The sequence below is a fragment of the Triturus cristatus genome, chromosome 12 (assembly GCF_964204655.1).
Source record: "Triturus cristatus chromosome 12, aTriCri1.1, whole genome shotgun sequence".
Lineage (NCBI taxonomy): Eukaryota > Metazoa > Chordata > Amphibia > Caudata > Salamandridae > Triturus > Triturus cristatus.
Genome location: NC_140595.1, coordinates 294425682 through 294444605, shown reverse-complemented (window position 1 = coordinate 294444605; position 18924 = coordinate 294425682). Strand labels below are relative to the sequence as shown.

At 47.5% G+C, this 18924-nt stretch overlaps 1 protein-coding gene across 1 annotated transcript in view; it reads left to right on the top strand.

Annotated features, from left to right (window-relative positions):
* The first annotated feature begins 1018 nt into the window (after nt 1-1018).
* Nucleotides 1019-18924, top strand: part of GINS3 (GINS complex subunit 3) — a 42240-nt gene continuing 24334 nt past the window's right edge. Inside the window, exon 1 of the mRNA XM_085637552.1 lies at nt 1019-1458. Coding sequence (XP_085493678.1) covers nt 1291-1458 — 168 coding nt within the window. The 5' untranslated portion in view covers nt 1019-1290. The remainder of the gene's footprint in view (nt 1459-18924) is intronic.

Below are 18924 nucleotides of genomic sequence, written 5' to 3'. Positions count from 1 at the left end.
CGTCAGCAGCACTAGTGCTGAAGGACATTCCCCACCCTACGCCGATAGTAGACCAAGGCGGGAGGCAAGGAGGCCAAGGCGCTATGATGAATATGTTATGGATTGAATATTGTTCTTATGTTTATGGAAAAAAAGGAGATGTTGGACATGCACCAAATGTATAGGAGCGTCCTTTAGATGGACGCAGTCTGTCTTCAGTGGTAGCCGGGTCACGTGTGTGCCCAGCCAACCAGAAGCGAGGTCGACGTCATCGAGGGGGGAGTTGCACTGGTTAGAGTTGGAGCCGCGCTGCTGGTGTTAGCGGACGTGGGCCTCTGGGTTCAATAAACAAGAAATTGGAACGCACTCTGCATCCGTCTTTCTTTTGCTGATACAACAGTAACATACCCCTGTGCCATCGTAATTTATCATATGCGGTAAATAGCATCTATAGTCTTCATTACCTCACTCGTAATGAGGCCCTTAGGATCACTGGCCCTGATTCCGAGCCTAGGCGCTATTTAGCGCATCCTGAAAAATAACGACACCACAGGGTGCGTTATTTATGGGGTGCGATAAATAGCACTTATAAACATACAGATTTGGGTGTTTAACGCACCAAAATAAGCATGATACGGTAAATACCATATACTATTCCCCTATTTCGGCAGGTTTGACCTGCATACATTTAACCAACCCGCAGGTATTTAAGGCATGCGATAATTATCGGATACGTTAAATAAAACAAAACTCGAAATTCCGACCTGTGCTTAAACAGGAGTTTAGGCACCGGTCGAAATTAACAGACTCACTCGTAAACAGAGCAACCAAAGTGACATCGCTATAGCCTCTTACTGAGAAAATAAGGTCAGCGTAGCCGCTAAATTGTTTATCAGAAATGCGCATGCACTTTCCAAAGGCACATAGCCAATCCGTAACAGGCCACCCAGCCAATCAACTCCATAGCCAATGAACGAGCGCAACTGGCCAATGCCACAATGCAAATTGTTTCCGCCTACGTGATTGGTTGCATGACAGTCTCCCTTGTTCCTACAATGTCAGTTGAATAAGTTACATTGCACTGTTCTCTAGAAATATAAATGTTGTGGTGAGAGGTGCTCAGCTCTAAATTTTGGCAACCTTTCTCATATTTTGATATGCCTGGGGACACAGTCTAGTTGTTTAAGGCGTGTTGGCTAGCAAGTCGGTGCGCCGTAAAAGCGTCGGCGGAAGCGGGAGATTTGAAGCTTTGGTTTGTTCGTGTTCTGCAACACGTCAGCGAACGACTACTTTAGCCTCCCTGTGCCCGCCATGTCTGAAGCATACTCTCCGGTGCCTCCCGGACTAGGCCGTGAAGAGAGTATGCTTTCCCTGGATGACATCCTTATGTCCCACGAGAGGCTGCCCTGCGTGACTGAGAGCGCATTACCAAGGCTAGGTTTCCTGGAGAAGAGCGGAGAGGGAGACAGTATCCAACAGGTAATGGCGAGGGTTCTCTCCAACGGGTAGTGACAGTTGGCAATTTAAGTTTACTGGATGAATGCAACTTTTGCGGCAAGTGGAACCTAGAGGTTAAGCCCCCCCCCACCCCCCATTAAAGTGACAAGCCCAGTTGCTGCATTTTTTTCAAATCTTTTACGCATATGATGTACAGCAGAGGATTCTTTATTCCTTGTAATACATGGTAACACTATAACCCTTCTCACAAACCACTTAAATCCTTGTGTGTGGTACTTTCTTATATGAAAGAGATGGGATGTTCTAAATCTGAAGAATACAATTAAAATCTTTAGTGGTAAATGAAACGCATCAAAAAGCTGTTAGATATTAGTAGCAAAAAGACAGCTGAGAATATACAGAAACATGCAGAGAGATTCCATTCCACAGGCAGCTGGGATATCACAGTCTCTTTTTAGGTCTCGCCTAGCTATTGCGTTTACGCAATCGCTATGCGAGACTCTAGTAAGAGGGGCATTTCAAAGTGCTCCCAAAAGTGGATTGCATGGCGAGCACGCGCACAATCACATGCATCGTGCCGCCATGCAATCCGTTTGGGGAAGCGCTTCAGGCCACTGGCGCGTGCACGTGTAGCCACAGCCTCGGCATCATACTTCAAAGGGTCCGCTCCCCCGCCTGGAATGCGCTCCCCCGCCACAACATGCCGAGAGATTGTTTCCTGAGCGCGAAGGGGAGCGGAACACTAAATTGTCAATTTTCAACCGTTTTATATTGCATTTTAACTAAAGGCGGTCTTGCTATACCGCCATGGAACCCCCAACGTAACCTCTTTAGGTTTGGCAGCTAAATGGAACACCTATTAAAAACTTTGTTTTTAAAAATAAACGGATTTCAAATAAGCTGCAGAAACCTAGATGCTTGTCGTAGTGCCCGGAATTCTGAGCAGTTCGCGTTAATTTCTCAATTTCTTTTGTATTTTGTTACTTTAACAGAACGTTCAGGATTAAGGTCCCAAATAGAGTGCTTTTTTTCTAAATATTCAGATGGTTAAACGTGGTCTCAAGCCTTACAGTATTTGAAGCACTTCGTATCGGCAGTTTATCAAAGACTGAAGAAGCCAGACTGAGGTAAACGTGCATTCATTATTGCTTCTGCTTTTTTCATTGTTACAATACAAAATACTCCATGTCAGTGCACAAAGAAGCTTTCCTTCAAATGTTTCTATTTAGAAAAAAATCACCCCTCATTTCATTGTTAACCGCTCTTTAACCGGCAATAATACCAATTTGGAGGTTAATTGTGTAATCTGTGCAGATCGTTGGTAAAATTCACACCGCATAAAAACTGCTTGTCTGCCATTGGAATTGACAAGGATTTTTTTTTTTATTCTCTGTGGCAGCACCTGATGAGCTGGCACTCTGCACACTGACTGCTGCACAGGTTCTTTGGGCGCTACACTCAGAAGATTCATTCATCATTAGGCACACGATGCGTGATGGGCGCGATTCTTCCTGGCACAAGCCACCGATATTCTGCTGAACACCACAGTTTATACTCTTCACAACATCGTTTATAGATTCATAACTATGTTTTCTGATACGACTGAATAATGCTTCTGTGTAGTAAATCTTCGAGCACTAATTGCAAAATAAACGCGCATAACCATTTGGCTGTTAGCTTTGATGCTTTATTATGCACCAGTTGGTTTCATTTATTGCCCACGCCTCCTGAGTAAATAAACTCCCCACAGTCCCTTTACGCAGGGTTGGTGAGCTGCCTCCTTTGTTCACAAGCCCTCCCCATAAAAGTGACAGGACCCTCGAGGGCTGTAAATCAGCCCCCTTCTATGGGGCGCCCTGCCCCGTCCTCTCTAACTGCTAATGACTGGTTTCTTTTCGAGCCGAGGCCAGTTATGCGCCACCGAAAATTAAAACTTATTGAGTTAGTTAGTTATTTATTTTAACCAACAAAGGGATCAAACCCGTCAACCTCAGCACTAGAGATCACGCAAACACTGCACTGAGCCAAGAGCTCCTTGAAACGCTATACCAGGCCTCCCTAGACCCACCGTGCCACACGCCTCTCTGTTTCCGACGTTCTTGCGGCTTCCCTGGGTCCAAGGAGACAAAGAGGAGGAGACCCCAGGGACGCCGCCTTATATACAACAAGCATTGGCATAGCCAATAGGTCTCACTTTTGGGACCTTATAAGTATTTATTTAGTTATGCAGCACAATATGTTTGGTGCAACAACATCAACTGTTGTATGGCTAAACACTTATAAGGTACAAAGTTTAGCCATGCAACAGCTGATGTTGTTGCACCAAGGATATTGTGCTGCAAAACTAAATACTTATACGGTCCCAAAAGCGAGACCTATTGGCTATGCCAATGCTTGTTTCATTTAGAACCATGGCGTTTATTCCATTCAGCGATTCCAGCAACGTTCTGCGTTTATCAGCATTTATTTTGGGCGGAAACCGGAAAGACCGGGTGCAGGCTTCTTCCAGATACTTATTTTTTGTATGCTTTTACTGTAGCATTTGAGATTTTTGCATTCAAGTTGCCCATTAATATTGTTTGGGAATTTCCTCCAGACTCGAGGATGGCCTCTCTTAGATCAAATATTTAATTCATCAATTAGTTGGGATCTGGGCCGGTAGGAACATAAATGCTGAATAAGAATAAGGTGTCAGCAGAGTAAACAATTACTTTGGGAAGTTTTATTTTGATGCATTGTATGTTGTTGCACAGGAGTTATATTATTTCAAAGTATCTCGATATAAAGGAGGGTAGAGAGTCCACCCTTGGCATAACCTTTTCTAACTTTTATTGCTGCAAGATCAATGGAGGACTAATTGCTCCAGTCAAATTTAGGCGCAGACCAGGTCTCTTACAAAGGATTGCTGGTGAGTATCTCATCGGGCTGTGCAACGTAGATATTTCCAGTCCAGGCAGGTTCAAAGAGCTAATTAACAGATTGGCGCTAAAAAGGAAGTTTGGAGCCACTACTTAATTTGTTTTTCTTTAAGTTCCTCAAGAGCCACGACCAAGAGACATCCATTTTTGTGATATCAACTTTGGGCATGCTTTAATTCCATATCTGTCTACCTCCTTCATCAATGTAAATTGCGTGTGTCCATGGGCCCATTATTGCACTAATGGCCCTTACTACTAGATGGTGAACTTGAATGCTCCACTCCCCTGACAAGTGCCTACATTGAAAGCAGCGAGGCAGGAGACTTATAATGAATACCCACTACGTAAAAACCATTTATATGAAGTCTTTCACTCTCCTGAAACACTATGTGGGATCACATTAGACCCAAATTCTATGTGCACTGTAGAAAAGTCTTGATTATTAGGAATGGACATTGGAGTAGCAGGAAGTTACACAGTAGCCTTTACATTCTTTGCCTATTTAGAGGATAATTCCCGTTTGCAAAAAGGTCCGATAGCTCAATAGCGATTTAATATTGGCTCTGCCAAAGATGACTCCCCGTTAGAGTATACGGCCAGCACTTCATGTGGAGGGGCCCTGCTATCCGGTAGAAACATTGACTTTTGCCTTGTTTCTGTTATTCTTTTTTGGGTCTGTTTCTTGTGTTGTTTAAGAGGAATTTTCGAGGAACCTGCTCTATTGGGGCAATTAAATATCGAGCAACTGGGAGGAACAGCTACCTCCATACTTGCCTTCAGATCAAGTGATGATTCTGCAAATAACTTGCGTAACGAGTAAACTGTGCCTTCCCAACTCTCTTTTTTTCTCTTTTCATGTTCTTTTGCTTATTTGAGTTGCACTTGACTTTTTGTTAAGATTCCATGTGGATTGGGCTTTTTGGCAGTCTACAGTCTTACCTGTTTGAACTCCCGTTCCAAAAACTGCCCTTCCGGCTGTGGATAGGCCATTTTAATTAATCAGAGATTTGGTATTGCAGTTTGAATTTCTCTTGTGTTGTCAGAACTGGATGTTGCTTTTTCCAGCAGTTATAGTATAGGTTCAAGTATCCTCTGTAATGATTGAAGAAGATGATTATAAGTTAATTTGCAGGTTGAAATGATGTTAATAGAGGAAAATCCGGCGAGCGGGATAGATTCACTTCAATCTCTGTTATTTTGCTCGGAGTACTATTAAGCAGTTCTAAAGTCTCTTTCAGCGGCTTGCTCTCAGCAGTATAAGGTGCTGACTCAGTTCTGTATCAGGTAGTGTATAATCCATTTGCTAGGTGTGAATAGAGGCGGCATTTGGAATTACCAACTGATTACTTGATTCACAGGAAAGAGTGGTGCTGTATATTTCAGCATTGACTTCGGCTTTTGACACTTGTTCCACTATGCCAATTGCTGTTTTGTCACTTAACTCTACATCGATCATTATGATACTTCCTTTTGGTGTGTTCCCATTTCCAGGTGTTGTAGGAGCTATCGTAGGGAAGATTTCAGGGTTCACTGTTAGTCCTTCTAAAGCGCCTATATGCGCAGACATTTTTTTGCCTCTCTTCCATTTTTGTACCGTTCCTTGCTTCTTCATTACAATGGTGGGATTTCTTAGCTTTTTAATTATCATGGTGGACGGACGACTTTATTTTCCCCCTTAGTTGTTGTTGATCGCCGACTTCACCCACTACAATGAACATTCCAGATATCTTAGTATAGTGAGAAAAGTATTTCAGAGGCTGGAATCTGAGTAATAACCCTCTAGGGTAAAACTTAAATTAGTGGCCAGGCACGTCAATGCGACTGTTTGTTTCCCTCACACATCCCTAGAGGATGTCATGCTTCATCATAGGGCAGTGATCCACGTTGGGCCGGTGCTGCGATGCCCAAAGGGTCACTTTACTGGAGAACATTTTGAGGCTGCCGTATAATGAGTGCAAGTGAGGTGGGTTGTGACATGGGGTGTAATATGCAAGTTAAAACTACTAAGGGAGTTTCCAATGCAAAGCTTTACTGACCGGTTTCTAGGTCTCGCTGAGTTAGCGCGCATGCGCTGCTCGGAGAGACTTTGGTACGTGAGTTTTCAAAGTGCTGTTGGCTGGCGACAAGCTTGCGTTCACGCGCGAACCGCCAGCCTTCAGCACCATCTGTCTTTCCTCTCCCTTGCCCCCTGCCTCCGCCCCTCCCCCACCGCGTCTTGAGTTAATTCGTGCTTACAAGCGCTTTCACTTTTGCCGTCTTGTATATCTCGCTTCCCTTCTGTACCTCTCTATGCCCCCTGTATCCCTCGTTACACTCTATTCCCACGTCTACCTGTATGCCTACTTGTGTGTATCTATTGGAACCCTGCTGGTTCCCTGCACCATTATCCGACACCCTGTATATCACGGCCTTTCCAGCCTGTGCCTACTCTCCACTCTCTGCTCACACACAACCACTTCCTCCTATGTGTCACCAACTCTGCCCTCACTGTTCCACCCAGGACGGCAGTCTCCTCAGGGTTCCCTCCACCAGTTATCAGGCAGACATGAGTCTTTCTCCTTTAAAATATTGTCTGTTTAACATGTTATTTTGGTACTGTAGGTGCGCTCATGTCCCCCAATGGCACACCCGAAATAGTACATAGCAAATGCTGAAAGGTACAGGAAGTATCGGATAACAAAATCCCTACTTCTTGTAGTAGTAGTGTAGAAATTGAAACTTGGATGTTAGAGAGCCTGAGAATAAATGCAGATATGTTTATTTATTTTTGTAGGTGTTGCTCAATTGCTTAGTCATTTGCAGACCATATTGTTGCAAATTCTTTAAAATATACGTAGAGTAGGCTTTAGCTCCACCCACAGAAATATTACTCTTTGAGCTCATGCGATTGGCTGTCTGATGTATTATTTCACCTTCTATAAAGTGCTTTCACTGGAATGCATGAGAGACTATTTGGTCTAAAAAGCTTCTGTGATGGAGGACCTGGCATAATATAGTTTGGTGTTATTTCTTTTTTGATTATTTGTTAAGAATGCTGGATATCCTTCTTCCATCAAGCCAGAACTAATTATTTTTTACTTTCACTTAACCTCTTCAATGCCTATGACGAGCTGGTCTCGTCATGGGCCGCGGTTGCGCTGTGCCCATGACGAGACCAGCTCGTCATAAACCCCGCCCGCTAATGAAAGCGCCGGCACAGGGAGGGGAAAGGGCGGGCACTGAAGGGGTTAAATAGGGAAACACCAAAAACCCTCCTATTATTTTTTATTCTGTGTCCCCCTCCTCCTCCTTTATTTCTGCTTCATCTACCTCCTCTCTGCTTCTCTTCAATCCCTTTTGAAAAAGGAAAACAAATTCATATGCACCTCCCTTTTATTGCTGTTTTTAGGCCTGACTTTTGAGACCGCTTATCAGTCTCACCAGACTATTGTTTATAAAAACAAGCATTGGCCTAGCCAATAGGTCTTGCCTATTGGCAGTAATATAAAACATAACAAACGTATAAGATCCAGAAGGCGAGACCTATTGGCTATGCCAATGCTTGTTTTTTTTTTTTTTTTTTTATCCCTGGAAGGGTATTCCTATGGTAGTTTGGAGCCACTTCTGGGTTTTGAAGGAACCAGGGTAGTCAACAAGTATGAGAACAAGTAAGAGAACTCCAATTACTGTCTCAAGAGTGGGACCTAGTAGTGGTCAGCCGTCAATAAATGTGTCAACATGTTTCGCGCCTGTATTAGACATAGGGATCCGGGGCGCTTCATCAGGACAAAAAACATATAGTGGATAAACTACCCCACACTGAGCGGTGCCTTTTTGTGCTACCTGCTGTGTGTGGGTTGTGTTCCGGGTCCGACGTGTAGGGGGAGAGAAAGCATAGTAATCGAAATATTAAAAGCACTGGTAGAGCAGTTTCTGTTCCAACAGTAAAATCCCTTGGTCGAAGGTCACTCCTAAAGGTCTGAGGTAATCAAAAAGGGGGGGCACTGTTCCGGAGTGAGTGTTGCGAAGAGTCAACCCACACTACAAAGGTTAGAGGAAGAAAATGGAGGAGGGGAAAGAAAGAGGTACTAGGTCAGGGACTTTGTGATAGAGGTGGGGAGAAACACAAATTGTCTCTTGTTGCCCTCACACATCCCGGGGGATGTCATGCTTCATCATCGGGCGGTTGCTCCTCGTCGGGCCGGCGGTGCAATGCCCTACGGGTCCCCCGAAGGGTCTCTTTGGCGGAGATCTTTTTAGAGAACTGCCGATGGGTGCATGTGGGTGTGTGGGTAAAAGTCCTCTGTGAGGGGTGAAGGTTGTGCGTGCAGTGCGTGTGAAAACTGCCTAAGGGTTGCCAAAAAGAGTTTTAATGATGAGGTACCCTTGGCAGAATAAAAACCCGTAGGTTGGGAGTTACCAGCGGAGGCGCAATGTGCCCGGGTAACTATGCTGAGATCGACATGTTTCACGCCTCTGTTGGTCCAAAAGATCCTTGGCGTTTCATCAGGACCGAGAGTGAAGGTGGTGTGAAGTGAGTGCGCGGACGTATTGGTGTGAGCGGGGTACCATTGGCCCTCTCACAGGTCAAAGGGGGGAGAGAGTATCCGCCTCCTAAACTATTTGCGGGTAGCGGCTAAGACTAGTGAGTTAGTTATGCCCCCTTGATCAAGACCTAGTGAGTGATAGGGAGAGGAAAAGAAAGGGGAGAGATAAAAACACAAGGCTCAAGTATATTGGCTAGAGAACTTGTGATGTGACCTCCCAGTCGACAAAGGACCAGGAGGCGACTTTTGTTAAAAAATTATGAGCTATGACGAGTGGTTTGCCAGTGGAGAGACCCATCCATTAGAGTGAGGCCTGCGTCATCATCAGTTACGAGCGCAATAGGAAGGGTGCCATCGGACAAAGCCCAAATTTATGCATGAGTTCGGTTGGCGCCCCCCGTCCCTGCACCCCGGCCGATGCCATGACAGCCGGTAGTCACCTGATGTGGGTGGGTAAATGCTTAGTAAAATGAGACCGTCAAGGACGTGCTTTGCCTCAAAACCACACTCAGCCCGACTGTAGTTTCGCGACTCGTGAAGGAGAATAGGTAAGCGTGTGCCTCTACAGTCCCTATTACATTCTGGCGAGACCACGTTCAAATACAATATGCGTCGGTCTAAGGCTGTGTCTGTGCTTACCTAAAAAGGGAGCTAGCATTGCTCCATGAGCTTAAGGCGTAGGACTGCCCCCAGGATTTTCCTGGAAGACCTCATCTTCAGGCGGGAGTGGAGTCAGATAGCATGGAAATGCACCCGTGATTGGATTGTCCTGATAATCAGTACTGCCAAACGACTCTCTGAAGCACTAATCATAAAAATCAATATAGCAGAGAATGGCCTCAAAACCGGCATCAGTATCTCGGCATACAAAACCCGCCTGGCAGAGATCAATACAGAAATGGCAGACCACCGTGACTATCTTCTCAACCAAAAAATGACAAAACTGCAAAAAGACCTCAAAAGATTCGATAGGGAGAAAATCTACCCATACACTAAAGAAGACTTCCAACCTGCAGGTACCGATGTCATGTCAGACGATGGCTCTTCCACATCCAACCAATCAGGTCACTCTTCCATCAGTAACTCCAGCAATCCGAGCTGGGGCAGACGCTCCAACCAACAAGGTCTTCTACCACCCCCCGCGATGCCACCGATGTACGGATATCCAGTCCAACCCTATCCGCAACCAGGACCAATGTGGTACCCTCCATATAACGCACCCCAACCAGGGTTCCAACTACCCTTCTTCCATAACCCTCCTCCTCCTCCTTTTCAGAACAGGGGCAGAGGCAGAGGAAGAAGAGGGAACAAACGGGTCCAATAGCAGGACACAGAAAATCCGCAGAGAACAACAAGGAGCATGACTCACCTAAGAAATTGATTGTCAACCTTTCATCCAGGGCACTCAATCCGGATGAGACCACAGCACTTGAAATGGGATTAGGATTCGTACCCGCCCCCAAAGAAGACAACTTCAGGCTTAACGAAGAATTACACCAACTCTTCCGCAAAGTCAGACTCAGGGCCTTCTTCAAGGAGACTACCGCACCAGAACAGGACGACAGGTGTCCGATGGCACCCTTCATATTGTGCTTGTAACTGATGATGACGCAGGCCTCACCCTAATGGATGGTGTCTCGCAAAAAGAAATACAGAAATGCTTCAAGATGGTATGTGTTTCTTGCATGAAATCCTAGTTGTTTTACATACAACTGGTAAATGCCACATAGTACTATGCCCCACCTAAAGATTCTCGGGGGCATGATATGTTGGCGTTGTTGTATTCAGCCTACATCATAATTGTACAGTACAACTTTACTCTGTGGACATTTATGACATACATGGGCATACATACATACACAAACTGGTGCCCCCTTGATATTTGCATCGTAAGGAACGTACATGATAATAGGTGCGGAGGCTGTTGGTGAGTGATATGGGTATGTCGAGTTATCACGATGGTTGTGCGCTCATTGACACTGTGCTCACACACAAACGTCTGGTGTCACTTATCACAGTGCAGTAATGTATGGTCCAAAAATAATTGTATAGAAGTCCGGTATATCGAGCTTACCTAAAGTTCAGCGGACTCCAGCATCATCGGGTGACGCGGAAGTGTCGTTTTGTACGCGTGCTTTCTGAAAATATTTATGCAGTTCACATCATGTCAGTGATTGTAACAAAAAAGGAACGTTTTGGTCGGTGTGCGGGCTGACTTAGTATGTACTCACAGTTTCGGCGTGTGGTCAGTTCGTCGGCACGCACCCTACTCCGAGTCCTCGGAAGAAACTATACCGCAGGAGTTGTGGGTTGCTAAGATTTGTTCTAACCGTGGGAAAACTGGAGCGCTGACCTGCCAGTTTGACGGTACAGTGGATGTAATTCGGCCATCTTGGAGTGGAGGGAGTTTAACAGTACCGTGTGTCGCATGAAGAGGAGAGAAAGGCCCCTAATGGTGATGGCTGAAAAGATATTCTTAAAAGGCCTGATATCTATTGGACCTGAACCCTGCTTACAATCTTTAAAAAGTGTTTAGAAACCTTGTATCATTTCATCCTTGTCACTACTTAGGACAACAGGGAAGGGGTCTTTTCACAGTGTGATCTATAGTAAGAGAAGCCTTTATAGTAGTTGGCACAAACAGTACGTAACAGTTATACCCAAGCCGGGTATTTCCTTTATTAATATCATGGATAGGATGATGTTATGGTACTATTTTTATTTATATATTTTGTTTTTAATATTTATTTTTTTATACTTTATCTTTTATAATCAAATCAACAATAAGATCTCATCAGATAATAACATTTGTCTCTCGGTGTGTGAAGTACATTTCAATTACATCACATCTGTCTCATTTACAGTGTATTCTCCTGTCTCTGCAATGAAAATACCCCTGGCCTTGCACCCTACCTCAGACTCGTCACCACTCTCTAACTCTATGTGCATATCCCCATCCCCTCAAATGCTGTCCCCGGACACACAACTCTACTCACAAACCAATGCGGTTTCGACTCCAGCATTTCCCACCATCAGAGCCTGTCTTGGGGGGGGGGGGGGGGGGGGTGCGAGATGACCTCTCCACACCTACCATGCCCCGGTTGACGTGCCAGTGTACCGACCACTTGAGCTAACCAACCCCCGTAGGCACAATCCCTGAACTAGAGTGGGATGCAGAGGCAGTGGAAAGCGTCGCGATATATGCTCTGTAGGGACCCCAGATATCTTTAGGCCGCGCTATGCTGGGAAGTAGACTAGAATAAATCTCGCTGTTGGTGCTGCAATAGGCCAAACTTGTAAGCCAGTTCTGTGTTGTGGGAACCGCCCCCCCCCCCCCCCCTCCAGCGCAGTGCAATCTCTCGTTTTGCCAGCAGCAACCCCAGAGATGCCAACCTCCGGATTGTCTTGGGAAAATTGACCATATACCCCAACAGTGCTACCTCTGGGGTAGGCACCAAAGTAAGCCAGAGCATCTCCCCCAGTTTCTCGTGTATCTGCACCCAGTACGAGTGTATACGTGGACAGGTCCAAGTCATATGGACAATCCGCATGTGGTGCGCCGCATTTCCAGCACGTATGTGGCCTCTCCGGGTCGATTTTATGTAGTTTTGCAGGTGTCGTGTAGCTTCTACGAAGAAACTTATAATGTAAAAGCTTATGATTACTATTTAATGTGACTCCGTTGGTGACCTTGCAGCAGGCGGACCATTGGTCATCCGAAATAGGACTTCCCAGGTCGGACTCCCACTCCGACCGCAGCTTATCATCTATACAGGGAACCTGTGCTATACACAGTTTGTACAATTTGGAAATTATATGCGCCCCTGTTTCCTTCTCAATGAGGAGCGTAAAGGGCTCGAAAGTTGCAGGCTCTAATGGAAATCCCGGTATCTCGGAACGTGCTGTTAAATACAGACGGTTGAGAACGAATTTGTCCATGAATGTGGCGTCCCTGAAGCGTGCATCTTCTGAGATCGAGAATATGTGTCCGCCCGGGTACAAATCACCCATTCTGGTGATTGCAAACTTAGTCGGTGTGCGTTGCACGAGCTTCTCGCCGGTTATGGGCAGCCAACGGGCATTTGGCAACGGAAGAGACGAGGAATATAAAATGGACTGGCCTGTGTAGCACAGGAGCCTGTTCCATGCCCAGCTAGCGGTCAAAACCGTTTGTATGTCGACCGGACTCCTGGGTTCGCCTCTAGGCAGTACCGCTGCCAAGCGGCCAGGAAGAACAAAGTCAGCTTCCGGGCGCAAATAGGAATCCGCGCATCAGGGTGGTACCAAGGGTAAGCATGGGCGCTTTGTGCGATCAGGTAATATAGATAAAAATTGGGTACTCCTAATCCGCCTCTATCGTACGGGAGAGTGAGTATCTTCCACCGGACCCGGGGCTGTTTACCGCCCCAGACCAACCTTACCAGATGGGATCGCAATGTGGCAAAAAAACTCTGAGTGAGGGGTATGGGGATATTATTTAAAAAATATAGGAGTTTGGGGAGCACTATGATTGCGATTCTACCAGCCATCGATAAAGGGAGCCGTAGCCATTTGTCAACCTGTGAAGGAAAAACAGGGTTAACGGCGGACTCCGATGACTGCACCTCCTTACTTTGTTCCCAGTGTTTATAGAATAGTATTAGTTGATGACGTTGTGCATACTAACACCCCTGCATCCGCCGTTAGTGGATGCCAACTGCCAGGCAGATCAATGAGATTTCAAAAGGGGTTTGGGGTGGTGCACCACCAATTTGTTTGTGAGTATATTGCACCAAGTGGTCAGTAGTTGGTATACAAAAAGTCTTTATTTTAAGTTAATTGTCCAAACAAAGCCTCAGCCAACGCGTTTCGTTCAGAATGAACTTCGTCAGGGCATAAGTAGTAGTGCGAGTGCAGTCCAATAATATAACCGAGGTTTATGTAGACCAGTAGCCGTCACTTCGACGAAAAGTGAATCACGTTGTGTTTATGATGGATAAGCAATCCTGTATGAACTTCCAGTGCCACCTTGATAAGGGCACTGTGCACGTATCTGTAACGTGACGGTAGTCCGTGCTCACCCCTACGAGTGTCAACCTGTGCTTTGAGTTTCGTAATCGCGCAGCCATAATTAAGTCGCAGAATCTGATCTTGATTCAGGTTTATGTGGATACCCAAATTCCTTACAGTGTCCGCGCACCATTCCAGCGGAAACTCGCATTGCCACGGGGAGGTGCTGCTGGTCAACGGAAAGATTATGGACTTATGCCAATTAATACCCAGCCCAGAGTGCCGACCAAAGCGAAGTATTTCCCGTATAAGCGGTGCTAGGTTCAGGTGTGGCTCTCTAACATAAAGGATAGTGTCATCAGCATATAATGAAACCAATAAGGGGCCTGTCCTGACTTGCAGTCCTCTATGAAGATGACGCTCTTGAAAATGACGAATTAAAGGGTCCATGGCGAGAATGAACAAAAGAGGGGACAGTGGACAACCCTGGCGGCTGCCAGGGGTAAGAGCAAACGGGCGTGACAACGTGCAATGAATGCAAAGTCTTGCCGTAGGCCGACTGTACAAGAGCCTCGTGGTGGCAATGAAACCAGCTGGCATGCCCATCCGCCGCATTACGGATAGGAAGAAGGGCCATTCAAGAGTATCGAATGCTTTTTCGGTTTCCAGTAGTATGGCCGCCGCTGGAGTAGCGGGATTTATTCTATGCAGTACTGAGAACACAGTCCGCAAATTCAATGAAGTCAAACGGTGGGGAACAAAGCCCGATTGAGCCGGTGAAATAATAAACTCCATCAATTTTGAGAGTCTGTTGGCCACGATTTTGGCTAGGATCTTGTAGTTGATGTTCAATAGCGATAGGGACCTGTATGACCCACAATGAGTTGGGTCCTTATTAGGCTTTGGAAGTAGAATAATGACCGCTTCGCTCAAGGTGGGAGGCAGGGTTTCCCGCTCCAAGGCCTCCGCATATACCTCGATGAGCTTCGGTGCTAACAGATCCGAAAAGGCCTTGTAGAACTCGCCCGTTAGGCCATCAAGGCCCGGAGCAGAGGAGCCCCTCAGCACTTTAATCGCCCCTCGTACCTCGGTCACCGTTATGGGCTCTGCCATAAACTCTTGCATGCCTTTCTCTAAGAACACCAGTGCAATTTCAAATAAGTAATCCTCTCGCGCAACAGTGTCACTGCTGTGTCCAGTCGTGTATAATGCGGTGGTGTATGCAAGAAATTTGTCCTTGATCCCCGCGGGTGCCGTGAGAATCGAACCATCCTGGCCATGGATTTCAGTGACGAAAGCCCTGCTGTACGGTGGTCTCAGAATCTGAGCCAAGGTGCGGCCCGGACGGTCGCCCTCCCCATACCTACGGGCTGTTTGATATTTACCCAGATAAAGAATCTCTTTATCCGCAGCCTCCCTTTATTCGGATAGGAGGCTGTCGCATGGCCAGTACAAAGCCAGTAGGAGCGCGAAGCGCATCCGCGTCCAGTGCCTCTAGTTTGGCCTCCAACTGTGTAAGTGTTGTACGCGACGCTTTAAGGACCCCTGCATGTTTGGAGATGCAAACACCCCGAATATAGGCCTTAAACCCCTCCCACAACATGGCCCAAGAGTCTACCGAGCCAGTATTAATTGCAAAATACTCCTCCATCGCCTCATTGACCTCCTGTCGGAAAAGGTCATCCAACAGTGCCCGGTCAGGGAAGCGCCATTGTTTCTCAAACCCCTCAGGGCGCGGCACGTGAAGGCAAAGGAGTACCGGAGAGTGGTCCGAATACGTCCTAGGGAGGGTCTTCGATGTCTGATACCAGTGGGACACACCCGGGGAAAGCAGCCAGAAGTCAATGCTAGTCCAAGTATTGTGTTGGCCAGAAAAGTGTGTGTAGGTAGTGGTGGAAGGATTGCGCCTGCGCCAAATGTCAATTAGGGAGAATTGATCACAGAGTTCACGGACTGCGTGCCGTGCTCTGGGCTTAGTCAGCCGCTCCCGAGGTACTATCCAGGCCCACATCCAGCAAAAGATTAAAATCTCCGCCGATCAAAAGCAAAGCAGGTTCAAGTGTAGTAAGTTGAGCGTTTAGTGCATGGAAGTACTCCGGGGAGTCTGTGTTGGGGGCATAGACACATACCAAAGTGACCCCATGTCCCATCATCACCCCTCTCACTATGATATAGCGCCCCTCTTTGTCTCCGATAACCTGTTGGCAATGAAACGGGACTCTTTTATGAATTAATACTGCTGTGCCTCTAGCATAATTGCTAAAATTGGCAAAATACCTATGCGCACCCCAGCTCGGCGCGAAACGTGCTGTGTCTGTAGTGGGTAAGTGTGTCTCTTGGATAAAGGCGACGTCCACATTATGCCTATTCAAGTAGTGCACCACCTGTCTGCATTTACGCTGATTATTAAGCCCCCTGACATTCCAAGACGACAGTGACCAGTCCGAGGGGGGATTAGTTTAAACCTATCCTAGCATCCTGGACGAGAACAGATGTCATCATATCATCCCTATACCACCAAATACGACACACAAAATAACTACTACTGAGATCAAAACAACCATCCCCATCCCCCCTCCCAGCCTTACCACAAAAAGCGTGAGGCCAATCCCAACCTGTGAGCAAAAAAAAACGTGCCATACATTTGTGTCATAAGCAAACGCATTGAACAATAGAAACATTAGCACCAATATAAGGACCCCGAGGTTTCCACCAGAGAGGGTGGCAACGCCACGACCGCAACCCAGCATTGCATAGCTACTCAACAAAAAATAACATGTGTCCCCCACATATGGTCAATGCAATAAAGAAGGATCAACCAGTGCACAACTTCCTCCCACCCCGAAGCCAGAAAACAGATCCAAGCTAGCCACGGAGCCACTGTGCGGAGGTGATGGCTGGACTCTGGAACCCCAAGAATGCGCACGTTATTGCGTCAACTGCACGCTTCAAGGTCCTCATTTTTAATGGCCACCTCCTTTAGTATGCGTTCCATTCTGTCGAGTCGCCTGCGCAGTACCGTCCTCAATGTCGGAAATCCTGGTCTCTGCCGCATCCAAACGCCGATCATGCGCCTGTATCTTGGCACCCATAGACTCCAGCGTCTTGTCCAGGGAGTCAAAGCGACTATCTATGGATCTGAATCCAGCCCTCATCTCCTGCAGCCAGTCCGCGGGCGGGGCCGAGGCCGCTGCACCACCGGCAGGGCTCTCAGCACGCTGTGCCATGGCGGGGGCACCCTCTGCTGGTTGATCCGCAAGCTTTTCGAAGGGAAGTGTTCTTTGTTTCGGGTCCCTGCGACCCATGCTTCAGCAAAGCAACCGGAGACCGTCCAGCCCCCGGGGGGATCCTCTAGGGCGTCGACAAGCAGGGAGAGTGTAGGAACTGTGAGGTGCTCCCCGCCCAGCACAATGCGTGATTCTCAAAAGCGCCTCCACATATCACGCCGAGACATTCACAGAGATTACATCTCCGAGCCGCAGCCCCGTGCTTCAGCGATGTATAGGCAGGTGACTCCTCAGCCCCTCACCAGGAGCAGGGCCGATCAGCACCCGCTCAGCCCCCAGGCACCGCGAGGACAACACCACTGAATGGGGTCGCAGGAGACCAGGTGGCCAACACCGGCAGGAGTATGCACCACGCAAGAAAATCACTCCACCCAGGGTCAGCTCCCCATCTGCTGGGTCCCGTGGGCTGGGCTAGCCAGGCAGGTCAATCAGCCATATCCGGCCAGCGCAGGTGCAACCACTGAGGGGGCAACGCAGAGGGCAGGACCAACCCAGGCGCAGGGGGCAACCAGCGGGCCCACACTATCACCCCCCACCGTAGCGGCCAAGCCACCGCCCGCTCAATCGTGCCCAAACCGCCGCATTAAGCACAGGGGGAGAACGGGGGCAGAGCGGGCGGGACAGCTCATCCGTGCCGGTCCGATCCCGTCAAGCGGCACGGTCGGCGCCGCTCATGCACAGAAGCGGGGGGGGAAGCGGAGCCCACTGAACCCGCGCCCAGGTACTCACCGCCCCAGCGGCCCCCACAGGATTCCTCCGTCCGCACCGGGAGCCGCCACCGCCTCTTTCGCCTCGCCGGCCGCCATCTTGCGACTCCCATGCGGGGCCCCGAGATCAGGCCACCGGAATCCAGGGACGGAGCGGCATCTCCCGCCTTCTGTTCCTCGCTTCAGGAGGTAGGGGACATCGTTGTGTATGCTGGGCTGCCGGCAGAGCTTCAACACCACGCAGCCATCATAGCTCGCGGCGTGGCCACGCCCCCATGTTATGGTATTATAAAGGGAACATTATGCAGCATGGTCGATCCCAGATGGTATAGGGATGGTGTGTTACAAGTCTAGTCTCGCTATTCTATGAATGCACCAAAATAAGTAGTGTAGTAACTGATACTAACCCCCAGAGTATCGTGGAGGAACAAATGACATCGAGTGTGGGTGTCTATATCTCAGTCCAAGGAATCTCCTCATTAAGACAATTTTCGTTGGTCTGGAGGCGGAACACCCACTGTTGTTCCCGTCTGAAGATCGTGCTCCAGGACCGATCTGCCTCCAACACGGTCCACTTAAGGTCAGTGGTGGAGTGATTTGCCTCTTTAAAGTGGTTGCTCATTTTTGTAGAGTTTCGGCCACACCTGATAATACTTCTGTGTTCCCCCATTCTTATTTTGACTGGTGTTGTGGTCATGCCAACATAGTACACAGTGCACAGACAAGTAGTCAGATAGATGCAGTTTTTGGTGTTTCAATTTGTATGTTGCCTTTGTGTCCATCTAAAGGTGCCCAACTGTAGGACATTGAGTGGCTGGCGGTGTTACTTGCAGTGCAACTCCCACATGGATGGTGTCCTGTGACTCGTGGGAGGTTCCCGAGGGTGCCTTTATTTATTTATTTATTTATTTTGTTGTGGTTCTTTTTGTTTTTTAACCTTGGTCTAGTGTGTCCCTCAGGTTAGGTGTTCTCTTGAAAGCGAAGTGGGGCGTTCCAGTCTCAGCTTTCCTGCGTTCAAGATTGTCCAGTGTTTTAAAATGATGGATTTCTCTTTGTTAGA